This window comes from Acomys minous, assembly GCF_964271855.1.
Source record: "Acomys minous genome assembly, chromosome: 17".
Taxonomy (NCBI): Eukaryota; Metazoa; Chordata; class Mammalia; order Rodentia; family Muridae; genus Acomys; species Acomys minous.
Window position 1 is genome coordinate 59,575,511 of NC_140500.1, and position 12,626 is coordinate 59,588,136.

Genomic DNA, 12,626 nt, shown 5'->3' on the forward strand with positions numbered 1-12,626 from the left:
AGGTTTCTAGAACCCCCTAGATCCTTCTATTTCCCTGTTCTTCCTTACTTCTCTCACCTAAAGTCCTAATAGGAAGTCTCAGTATCTATCTGAATCTCCATCAGAATGGCTAAGATCAAAACCTCAAATGACAGCGAATGATGGCAGTGATGTGGAGAAAGGGGAACACTCCTTCATGGCTAATAGGGGTGCAAACTTTCACAACCACTTTGGAAATCAATCTGGCACTTTCTTAGAAAACTGGGAATAGGGCTACCTCAAGACCTAGCTATTCCACCCCTTGGAATATACCCAAAAGATGCTCCACAACACAACAAGGACTATGCTCAACCATGTTCAAAACAGCTTATTCTTAATAGCCAGAACCTAGAAACAACCTAGATGTCCATCAGTCAAAGAACGGATAAAGAAACTGTGGTACATTTATACTATGGAATACTACTCAGCTATTAAAAACAAGGAAATCCTGAAATTTGCAGGCAAAAGGATAGAAGTAGAAATGATCATCCTGAGTGAGTTAACCCAGACCCAGAAAGACACACATGGTCTATACTCACTTATAATTGGACACTAGCCCAACAGAGATGTCCCCTGAAAGTCTTCACTTAGGCAGAGATTGGGCATATACTCTCAGGTCACAACTTAGTACTGGCGGAACTCACGGCAGGAGCCAAAGCAGAAATCACCAGAAGAATGCTACTTGCTGGCTCGCTCACATCTTGGCTCATACTCAGCCTGTTTTCTTATACCTGAGGACCACCTGGCAGGGAGTATGCCTGACCTTGGTGGACTGTGCCACCTCTATCAATTAACAGTCAAGACAATTACCCACAGGCCACCCTGATAAAGATGACTTAGGACTCTTTTAGGGATCATTCTAGGTTGTGTCAAGTCAACAGTTCATACTAACTGGACTAGACAGGTTGGTGGAATCAATCACTGTAGTCAAGGGAAGCCGGAGAGATGGCTTGTGGTCTGCAGTGAGACCAGGAGCCATAAAGGACCCTGGGGACACTCTAGACTCACAAGGAAGCCAGGACCAGAGAGAGAAAGAAGCTGTGGAAGCTGTGGACTGTTTATGAAAACATCCAGTATCCCTGAGCTCTGAGAGCCAGGAAGGGTGGCAGAGGCTCGGGAAGGGAAAGGCAGTCCCCATGCATGAGTTAGGAAAAGGTACTAGTTCCTGGAGGAGAAGTTAAGCTACCAGGAAACACCTGCAATGCACTGATTTTTATTAGAATAAAAGCACTTGGCTACAATTGTGGGGAAAGTATTATAGGAAATAATGAGTATGATATGGCCAAGTGGGTAAAGTGCCTGCCACACAAGGGCAAGGATCTGAGTTCAGAGCCCCAGCACCCACTTCAAAGGCCAGGCATGGTTGTGCATGTCTGTAATCTCCATACTGGGGAAGCAGAGACAGGCAGGTCCCTGGAGATCACTGACTGGCCAGCCTAGCCAATTGGTGAGCTCTGGCTGTATATACACACACACACACACACACACACACACACACACACACACACACACACAGCATATGAAGAGGTGGTGCATGCCTTATTCAAGATGGCGGAAGTTTAAACAGGTCCCAGGGGGTGAGTGGAGCTCTGCGACCAGGCAACACAAACCAATGGGGGCTTCCATTGTAGGGAGCTTGTGACCTGCATGCAGGGCATCTGGCCAGGAGTCAGGCAGCTAAGGGCTTGGCCCCTTCCCTCCATTCTGCCATCTTCCTTGGGCCCGCCCAGCTCAGTCAGTGTGTGTGTGTGTGTGTGTGTGTGTGTGTGTGTGTGTGTGTGTGTGTGTGTGTGTGTTAGAAAACCTTTCTAGAAACATCCAAGCCTTCCTCAACTCCCCACCACCTTCCCTAGTTACAGGGCCTCTTCCCAAACCTGCCATTGCCAAGGACAGCGGCTGTACTTTGATTTGTCTGACCACAACAGGTGGAAGAGAGAGGGTGAAGTGAGGCTCTAGAGAAGAAGCTTTCTAGAACTTTCTATAATAGAAGGAGAGAGAGCCCAGCTGTAAATACCTGAAAGTATTTGAATCCTCTTGTCCAGGTGTGATTTGATAAACAGTCCCACTGTCTGCTGGTGATAAAAATCAAACAATACAGGGTGGCTTGGGGCTTATCTGGTCATCCCACATTCCCAGAACCTTAGGCCATGTGTGGGGATTGCACTGGGCGATCCTACTCATCCCCGGGATTCTGGGGCAAGGACCATACCGCCTCAGCTTTGCATGGAACGCCCTGCTCTTTCCACAGCAGTTCTTGAGATCTGAACCAGACCTTGCCATGGAACAAGATGTATGGAGCTGGGAGCCTGTATCTGAGCCTGCCCGCCTGTGTGGGGACTCCATTTACTGTGAGGGTCTGTCTCTGCAAACTTCTCCATCTCCTGTTTCCTTGCCTTTGACTTGTGATGGCTGCTCTCGGTGCACCTGCCAGCCTATACCTCCTGATCCACGCTCAGAGCTATGTTTATCTTATAAGGCCTTGTACCTTGCCACCGCGCCCCCCTACACACATGCACACTCCCTGTATATGGTGTCTTGTATGAATGAGTAAATGAATCACCACTGACTTCTGATTACTGGGCCAATCTTCTGGAACAGCCTTCACATGCCCGCTGCCCAGTATCCTGCTTGGCCTCTGTGACCTCAGGCCACACTGAGACTTGGGTGAGCTCATCAGAGCTGTCTCCAGCAGGACAATCTTCCAGTGTGATCACATACTTAAAGCTACTCTGTCTCTAATAGAACTCTCATCTCCCAGGAGAAAAACTAGACTAGGTTTGTTTTGTTTTGTTTTGTTTTGTTTTCTTAAACGCATGGTTCTGAACAAAGTCAGCCCACCTTTACACCCTCCTGTGTTCTCTTGTTGCCTCAGAATGGAAGTTCAGTTTCTTTCTTTCTCTCCCCCCTGCCTTTGGTTTTTCAAGACAGGGTTTCTCTGTGTAGCCTTGGCTGTCCTGGACTCGCTTTGTAGACCAGGCTGGCCTCGAACTCTCAGAGATCCGCCTGCCTCTGCCTCCCGAGTGCTGGGATTAAAGGCGTGCGCCACGATGACTGGCCAGGGCTCTTCACACCTGACCTTGCCCTTCTTTCTGCATACCACCCCTCCCCCCTGACCCCCCCCCCCCAGGCAACTGCCATCTTCTCTGGAACCACTCCCAGTTCTGCCCTGATGACTAGCACACTCCATGGGACTCCAAGGCTCTGTTTCTGTCAGTGCTGGGAACACCTTCCTGTTGCCTAGGACACCATTCTCTCCGGCTCAGATGTTACCGCTGTGTCCCAAGAAGGTCTCCCACTCTCCCAGCCCCAGAGCACTGTGCCTCTCTGAAACATGAACAAGTGCTTCCTCGGCCTGTGGGAGTCGTCTTCCTCTCTCTCTCAGGGGCAGCCTTGGAGCTCACCCTGGGCCTGCCACACGAAGTATCTCAATATCATACGTGTTGGCCAGACATTTGTCTCCCAGCCTTCCATCCCACAGCCCCATTTCTATGCTTGAGATTTGCTTAACGGCTAGTGTGGTCTCATGAAGCAGTTTCAAGCCCGGCCCTAGCTACAGGGTTAACTATAAAGAGAAACCACCGCAAAGGATAGTGGAAAGACAAGTCCCTAGGCATGAAGCTGGATCAGTGCTTGCCTGAAGCCTGTCCTTTGGTATATTTCTGTTTCAGTGAAACCACTGAGGTCTTTTTACTCATCTGAATAGATTTTCTATTATTTATCATGCAGAATAGAAAAAGAAATAGTGTTCACAGTAGGCCCTCCAGACCCTTTCAAAGCAGCTGGGAGGCTAAAGGGTTTCTCTTACATTCTAGTACCTGGGGAAAACAGATGTAATTATTTCCTCCCTTCTTCCCTCCCTCCCTCCCTCCCTCCCTCCCTTCCTTCCTTCTTTTCCAAGCTAATATTTTCTATCTACAGAAACCAGCTCTATTCCACCTTCTGTCCGCTGTGTCTCTTATTCCTCCTAGCTGGTAGCTGCCTCTTCCCCATCTTCAGAAATCTCAGATGAAGTTCCCTGGCCCTTCCTGAGGCTGGGCGATCCTTACTTCTTCTCCTCTGGTTCCTCCAAAGGCTCCTGTCCCTCCTGCCATACACTGTTGGGCACAGCATAGACCCAAGAAGGCCTCCTCACTAGGTAGGACCATCCCAAAGAGCTTGCAGGTCTGTTCTTGCTCTGCTTTCTGGGTGAGGTATGCCCCTGGCTCCTGGGCTCAGGCAGCAAGCCTTCGGGACGGGGGGGGGGGGGTGGGGGGGGGGTGGGGGGGTGGGGCCTGGCTGCCAGGTTCTCCTGGCCCAACATGAAGCAAGAGTAACTGGGTACCAGCTTCCTCATGTCAATCAGATGGTGCCTCAGCCGGAATCCCACAGCCCCAGGAGCTGGGGGGGGGGATATGGGGGGGGAGAGTGGGGGGGTGGAGGTGGTAGATAATGGGAGGGCAAGGGGGAGAATCCCTCCTGGGCCCAGGGACCTGGGCCAGGGGAACCAGCTCACAGTAGGAAATAGGAGAAGCCTCCCGGTGACAGGAGGAGACAGCCAGCACTCTAAGCCCTGAGGCAGAGGCCTCTCTCCTGGAAGCCTTGGAGGGGAGCCTTCCAGCTCTGCGTTTTGTGAGTGCGGTCCTGCTGCTCCTGCGGATTAAGTCTGGTTCCCGCAGGAAATTTCAGACCCACGCCAAGGCCAAGCTTCAGACCACAAGGAAAAGGTGTCTCGATCCAGCCAGATATTTACAGCAGGGTGTGGAAGCCAAGCGGAGGGATTGCAGAAGTGTGTGTGACAAGGTCAAAGCCAGGGGTCAGGCCACCCTCCCAGCCTGAGGCTCTTACCAGCACATGATAACCTCCCTAGAAAGACTGGGGCGGGGGGGGGCAGGGGGGGGGAAGTTCTGCAGAAAATGTGTGTGTGTGTGTGTGTGTGTGTGTGTGTGTGTGTGTGTGTGTGTGTGCGCGCGCACTCACGTGCACGCACACATGCACGCACTTGAGAGTGGGAGTGGAGGATGGGAAGGGGCGGGGGAGAAAGAAGATACAGGTCACTGGGCCAGACACTAAGCCTCAAAGCCTCCTGCCCTAGCTGTTTCTGCCTCCAAAACACTGGCCATGAAATGACAACACCCCACCAGCACCCTGATCTTCCCCAGACAGCCCCTCCCACCCACAGCCTCCTTCACTCAGGGGCTGTAGACACATAGTCAAGGAGTCTGTGTTTCTGTCCGCTTTATATTGAGAAATCCAACAGTTCATCCATAGGAGTGTTGGATGTGGGTGTGGGGGGGGGGAGGAGAGAAAGAGATGATGAAATAGGGTGACCACCAGACCCCAGAGGAATGGAGGAGCAGCTGGTCCTGGGCCAGGAGGCAGCCTGCGCCCCTTTCTCCAGAGCAAATGTCTTCAGCTGAAAGGCTTTACCAGCTTCATGGCAGCATAGTTCTAGAAAGAAGAGACGAAGACGCAGACAACGGTGAGCCCTTCAGGGTCAGCACGGGTGCGAGCTGCTGTCATTGGGCTGAGGGTAAAGCTGCAGGTAAGGGGTTGGGCTCCCAGGTCTCCACCACCTGCCCTGCAGCCTGCCCTTGTCACCTACCAGCCCATGGCAGGCTCCACACCCCACCCTTACAACACTCCTTACCCATCAAGCTAAAGCCGACCCTGGCCATTTCCAGGATTCCCAACCCCTACTCTCATACCCACAAATACCCATCACCAAGCCATTGGCCAGAAAGTGGGGGTGCAGGTACATAGGGCAACCCATAACAGGGGCTGGCATCAGAGACGGGTTCACCCTTCACAGAGCGTCTCCCCTCCCCACCATCCCCTTCAAGTGCCATGAAAACACACAACACAACACAGGGCTCCTAATTGGGACAGTATGTTCTCCAGCGCCGGCCTGGAAAGCCAACCCTGGAAACAAAGCCGGCCCTCCTTCTCCGCCAAATCGCTTCTGCTGCCTCAGTCTGGCCCTGCTCCCGGTAGGCTCAGAGGGGCCGGAGGAGTCAGAAGGGGCCCCCCTTATCCCTCCTAGGGGACCCTCCAAGACAGTGGGGGTGGTCTAACGGGGCTGGAGCAGCTTCACTTTGGGTAGCCTTCACTGGCTAGAGTAGACCCTCTGGCCCCACCTGCTGAAAGCAGGTGAGCCGACAGGCCCAGGTAAAAGACAGGCCAAGCGACTATGGACTCGGACAGACACAGATGGGATTCTGGACTGCAGCCAGGCCTACAAGCAGAAGGTGTGTAGCCTCATCCTGCTGGCCCCTGGAGCCTGAAGGCCTGGCCTGGATCCACCTGTGCTCCACGTGCTGCTCCGAGAGGTCGGGACATAAAGGAGACCCTCCAGGAAAACGAAAGGAACTTCCCAGGCACCAGAGGAAACTCAGACTCTCCAGAAGTCCCACCCCCCCTCCCAGAGTAGAATGGACTGGCTTTTCTTCCAGCCACAGCCCTGAGACAACCGCTCAGGGCCAAGCTGGGCAGGGGCTGGGTAGACACCCAAACAGCTGTGGTGATGGCGTTTGGGACATGATCCTGCCCTCTAGGCAATTAAATAAGGGACTCCATTTAAGATGCAACAGCTTGAAAACACAAGCAGAACCTGACCTGAACCCCCCAGAAGCCTGGAGCTCACCTAATCCAGCCTCTTCCACACTTAAGGTCACACGCACAGGTGTCGGTGGAGCCCATGTTCCCAGGTCCAAGAGCAATGCTCCGTCTCCTACAACAACTGGGCTACTCCATTCTGACTGTGCTAGAGGGCAGCTTCCTGCTGAGCCAGCCAGAACTCTGCCTCCTAGAAGCTTCCTAGTGACATGGAGGCTAATGCTCCTTGGACCATGCCTGGAGAAGCCCTGATTCCTAACTCACAGCTATAATCTCAGTGCAACCTTATTTCCTTCGGGTCTCTGCCTCACTTGTGGCCCTCAGGCGCTCCCCACCTGGGCACAGATCCCTACTTAATTCAAGCCACTCAGTTCTCTGAGTAGAAACTGACCATAGCAAGTGAGAAAAGGTGACCTGAGCCATGCAGGAAGAGGGGGCTGTACTCCTCCCCTCCCCCACCACCCGGCTTTCACTGGGAGACCTGACAAGGATGCTGTTATTTGTGTATTTGTTATCTTCTTGTCCTTAAAGTGTCCCTTGAAATGGCACAACCATCAGCCCTCACAGCCTGGACCCACCCCAGGACCCCAGTCAGTTTGGTCAGCTGACTTCAGTGTCCTGCCGAGTCCAACAGACACTGCGACAGGAGCCAGGTGACCGCAGCCAGTGCACAGCAAGTAACCACGGCCATCAGGCACGCCATTAAAGGCTTTCCTGCCACTGTGGCCTCAAAGGCAGCTGGGGACTGACTAGCCAAACCCGGAAGTCAGCTCTGCTGCTACTTAAGGTTTGTGCAGAACATGCAGGGTGAGCTATGGTCCTGTCTTTTCCTCCCAGGAGGCAAGGTGCACTGAGCAGGCATCCCAGTGTCCGGCCCTCAGTGGAAGAGCCCTTTCTATCCACTTCCTCCTGCAGGGAGTCCCAGATCACACAGTACACCTGGGAATAATTTTCCAAGAACCCTCTCTGGTCTGAGATGGTGACCCGGATGCATATGGACCTCAGTGAGAGCTATATCAAGCCGTGGTCATGAACTGCACACAGATGGCTGTGCATCCTACAACCAGTCCCTTCCCGTCTCTGGATCTGATGTAGCTATGAAGTGTTGATGCTAAAAGTTTGTGGGCTGGCGATAGGGCTCAGGGCAAGTTCTGTTCCCAGGACTCATGTCAGGCAACTCAGGACCACCTATAACTGGAGCTCCAAGAGATCCAATGGTGCCCCCTTCTGGCCTCCATGGGCACCTGCATACATGTGGCATACATTTACATAGGCATACACATGCACACACATTAATAAAAAAATAAATCTTAAAAAATAAATAGATTAAATAAATAAATAAAAGTTTTGGGTTTCCCCCACATAAAAAGAACAGAAAAACTCAAGTCCCAGCTCAACACTACTTCAACACTTTCAAGGCCTGAAATGTCAAAGAGACTCCGGGCTGGCCATTCTCAGGATCCTCTGAGAGCTGTGAAAGCCACAGGCAGGGACAGGGCAGAGGCTTTCCCAACAACCGCCACAGGCAGAACCAGGGTCCCAGCAGCCCTAGATAGTATGGCTCTGCCACACTAGGCCCAAGCCTCTTGTGTGAATTTCCTCCACACTGATATTGTTAAGGCTCAGGAAGCAAACAAAACTTACAAGTCTCAGGACGCTCCTGAAACTTATAAGAGTCACAGGTCCCTCCCCAAAGCTATCCCAGCATCACACAGTGCTAGAAAGGAGAGATTCTCCAACCAGTGGACTTCCTGTGCAAGTCATGCAGGAAGCTCCAGGGATGCAGTTCCTGAACGTTCCCCCACCAGGCTGGAGTGGGCTTTTCAGTGGTGCAACCACCTCTGATTTTAACCTGTGACCTGGATGCCACCAGATCCAGGGAACATATGAAAAGCAAGGGACTTCCCCGAAGGCAGCATCTCCCCAACAACAGGCTGCTTACCGGGAAGGCGTAGACAAAGATACCCAGGAAGAGCAGGAGGATGAAGAGGATGATGAAGAGGATGATGGCACATCGGAAGCGCCGCCACAAGATGAACTTCATGGTCTTGTACGGGGAGGTGAACCACAGGAAAGAGGTGTCAGGGCGCCTGGAAAGTGAGATCCCAGGGGCCAGCTGAGCACCTCTGCAGGACTGTTGCCTCCAGACACTGCTATCAGCTGGGACGATGGGTCAAAAAGCCTGACTATGGCAGGAGCACTCGGCCCCTCCTCCCAGAGCCTCTGCTGAGGTGATGCTTGCCTGTGTCACCTGCATCCCTGGTGCTGCTGAGACCCATCTTCAGGACCCTTTCCTTACATCCTTTTCCCCTTCTGAACCCATCCTCAGTCACAGAGTACATGCTTGGGAGCAGGGCTGAGCTTCCAGGATGCCCTGTTTGCTGAGAGTACATAGGGCCCCAGATAAGCCAGGCTGGTTGACCCCGTGTACCCTGCTGGGCTGGACTTCGGAAGGATGGAGAATAGAGAGGCCAGAAAAGCCGATCTTCACTCATTCGCTCCTAAGGAAGAACTGCACACTCCTATGGGTACCACAACTCAAAGAACACAGAGGGGCTTTGTGTCTCAGTCTTGTTCTTTTTAAGCATCTGCTGGCTAGCCTTGAGTCTTGGCACTTCCTTCTTTGCTCATCAAATCCCAACATCCTGGGCCAAAGGTGCCTCTCCCCGCTCTCTAGCCCCACGGCAGGAGGACAGCACCTTGAGAAAGTTAGCCACCTACGCTCTCTTTCAAGAGCACCATGGTGGGTGGCGCCAAACACGGCCCTGAACTGAGTCCCCATAGCATCTTCAGCAATTGCCCAGGAGGCTGGAAAACTCTAGCTTCCTCTCTTGGGTTTCCTAGCTGGAGTGATTGCATTTAAAGCTGCTGAGCTGAGTCTCCTTTGTGAAACAGGGGTAAGTACCCAGCAGGGCAGAGTCTAGGATACAGGACCCTAATGCAGTGCGCTTGACACAAAACCCACAGGGAACCCCCTCTACGAGGCCCGCTTCTTTTTGCTTTGTTTCTTTGTTTTTGTGTTTTGGCTTCTGAGACAGTGTCTTTCGATGTAGCCCGTGTTGGCCTGGAACCCTCTATCCTCCTGCCTCAGCCACCTGCACCTTGTGCCTGGCTTCGCACCTGCTTCATGAATTAATTGAAAAGCCCAGTGTTCACTGAGGCTGTGTCCATGGCCTGCATCTCTCTAAACCATTAAGACCGCATAGCCTCTGTAAAGCTGCCTACTGGGTGCCTCCTAGGTGGCAGCGGCCTGCTTCCCGGGCCAATCCACTGACCTTGGATCCTCTAGCTTTGGATTCATGTTGGGTTCATCCCGACCCTGGCCAGCAGGCCGTTCCTCATGTTCACTCTCTGCAACGATCTCCAAGGTCATTTCCAGCTTCCCCTGTGGACATCAATGGAGCCTGATTGAGGCCTCTGGCCAGTGACCCAGAGCAGAGCCAAACCAGGACAAACAGAAGGACTGCACTGGTTTTTTTTGTTTGTTTGTTTTGTTTTGTTTGTTTGTTTTAATGTAGGGTTGTGGTGAGCCATCTAGAGTGATGGCTCAGCAGTTTGAAGTCCGTACTGGTCTTGCAGAGGAACCTGGTTCAATTCCCCACTCACAGAAAGATGACGATTCACAACGACCATGCCTTGCTCTGTCATCTACTGGACCCTGCACACATATGGTACATATGCATACACACAAGCATAAACATCAGATAAAATAAACACGTGTCACAGTTAGCTTCAGCTGCCTACCTGACACAAAGCAGAGTCAAGTGGGAAGAGAGACTCAGTTGAGGAATTGTCTAGAAAAGATTGGCCTATGAGCACATCTATGGAGTGTTTTCTTACTTGTCAATTGACATGGTCGGTGCCGTCCCTGGGCAGGTGGCCTTAGGCTGTGTAAGCAAGGCAGCTGAGCAAACCAGAAGAGGCAAGTAAATCGCTCCCCTCCATGACCTGTGCTGCAGTTCCTGCTTCCAGGTTCCTGTCTTAAGTTCTACCTCGGCGGCTTCCCTCCGTGATGGGCTGGGATCTGGAACCTTTTCCTCCTCAAGCTGAATTTGTTTGTGTTTTATAATAAGAGCAGAAAATCAAGTTATGACCCTCTCTCTCTCTCTCTCTCTCTCTCTCTCTCTCTCTGTGTGTGTGTGTGTGTGTGTGTGTGTGTGTGTGTGTCTGTATGTGTCTGTCTCTTTGTGTCTCTGCGTCTCTGTCTGTCTGTCTCTCACTCACTCTCTCCCTCCCCCCCCCGCCTCTCTCTCTCTATATATATATATATTTTGTTTTGTTTTGTTTTGTTACCATTTTAACCTTTATTTTATCTTATTTTATTAATTTATTTTACTTGAGAGGAGAGAGAGAGAAAGACAGAGACAGAGAGAGAGAGAGAGAGAGAGAGAGAGAGAGAGAGAAACAGGTGACTGAGGAGGCCAAGAGGGCACTGGATTCCCTTGAGCTGAAGTTACAAGTAACTGTGAGCCAAACAATGTGGGTGCTGCAAACCAAACTCGGGTCCTCTAGAAAAGGACCGAGCCATCCCTCCGGGCCCCTGTTCCCAATGTTCGTATTCATCAGAGCTGCAAGCATATGAGACACGGAGACGCAGCCCTGTGTATGCAGCTCCATAGCTTTTTCACTGGGGGAGGCATTTCACTATATAATTATATATTATTTAAAGTTTGGTTTCTAATGATTGCAAACCAGACTAAGGTTGGTTGACCTTAGTTTATTTAGTAACTACTTATTTTGGCTCATTTTATGTTGTTTCGGCTCCTTGAAATGAATAAATAATAGCACAACAAACAACTCAGAACCTAAATTTTTAATTTTATCCGGTTATTTCTTAAGCTGAGAGTTTAGAAATGGGATGGCAGAGTCCAAGGGCACAGATGTTGCTAAATCTTGCCCTGTGTAGTCCTTAATTGCCCCACACACAGTGAGGCAGACCATGTATTCCCCAGCAGAGAGAGCGAGCCTCATCTCCTGTAAATTCACCAGCATGAATCTTTCTCTTTCTTGTTTTTCATTTTTCAATCTAATTTAATAAACCAAAAAGCATCTTTTAAAATAGTTCTTTATAAGGAGAAAATGGGAGGGAGGGAGGACTGGGAGGATACAAAGGATGGGATAACAATTGAGGTATAATATGAATAAATTAATAAAATATATTTTAAAAAATAAAATAAAATAGTTCTTTAACTGCCAGGGAACTAACTGTTTTGTGTTGTGTAATGAGTCACAGTAATAATGCTGTGAGTTATCTGTGCACGTACCTTGCTAGTTTTCCTTCTGGGATGCACTTCTTATTGGTCATCATAAGTCTTTCTACAACAAGGACATTTTACCTCAAGGGCCACTTGAGGGCTGGCCAACTGTTCTAAGGAACCAGTCAGGGATTAACTCTGTCCCTGGGGGTGCTGTGGACTCCAGGAAAGGACTGCTCATCCTGAGCCTCCAGCCACCCGTCCTCCGCCTACCAGAGCAGACCTCTTGTCAGGCAAAAGTAATCTCTGAAGCCAGGCGCAGTGGCACCTGCCTGTAATCCCAGTACTCGGGGAGGCAGAGGCAGATGGATCTCTGTGAGTTTGAGGCCAGCCTGGTCTACAAAGCGAGTTCAAGACAGCTGAGGCTACACAGAGGAGCCCTGTCTTGAAAAACCAAAAGAAAGAGGAGGAGGAGGAGGAGGAGGAGGAGGAGGAGGAGGAGGAGGAGGAGGAAAGGGGATCCCTGAGAGGGTCCTACATGGAACAGAAGAGGCATGGTCTCTGTCCATCCAGCAGGAAGCCCCAATCACAGAGATATTTGGAACCAATCTCTCTAAGGCCATTTGTCTGATTCAACAGATCTCCCCTGAAATAGGAGCCTTGAGAGAGGAAGGCTGGAATAGGAAGAGGGGAAACACCTTAGAAAATAGACAGACAGACAGAGGGGGGGCCTGGGAGAAGGCTCAGTCAGTAAAGTGCTTGTCCCGCAAGCCTTTGGACCTTAGCTAGATCCTCAGAACCCACATAGAAACCAAGGCATGG

At 51.1% G+C, this 12,626-nt stretch overlaps 1 protein-coding gene across 21 annotated transcripts in view; it reads right to left on the bottom strand.

Annotated features, from left to right (window-relative positions):
- Window positions 1-5,215: 5,215 nt before the first annotated feature.
- The window catches only part of DYSF (dysferlin), a 200,235-nt gene continuing 192,824 nt past the window's right edge, over window positions 5,216-12,626 (bottom strand). For all 21 annotated transcript variants that reach the window (XM_084766036.1, XM_084766029.1, XM_084766046.1 and 18 more), the window contains 3 exons: window positions 9,885-9,994; window positions 8,552-8,699; window positions 5,216-5,445 (listed from right to left, as the gene is read on the bottom strand). In XM_084766036.1, coding sequence (XP_084622162.1) covers window positions 5,407-5,445; window positions 8,552-8,699; window positions 9,885-9,994 — 297 coding nt within the window. In that variant the 3' untranslated portion in view covers window positions 5,216-5,406. The remainder of the gene's footprint in view (window positions 5,446-8,551; window positions 8,700-9,884; window positions 9,995-12,626) is intronic.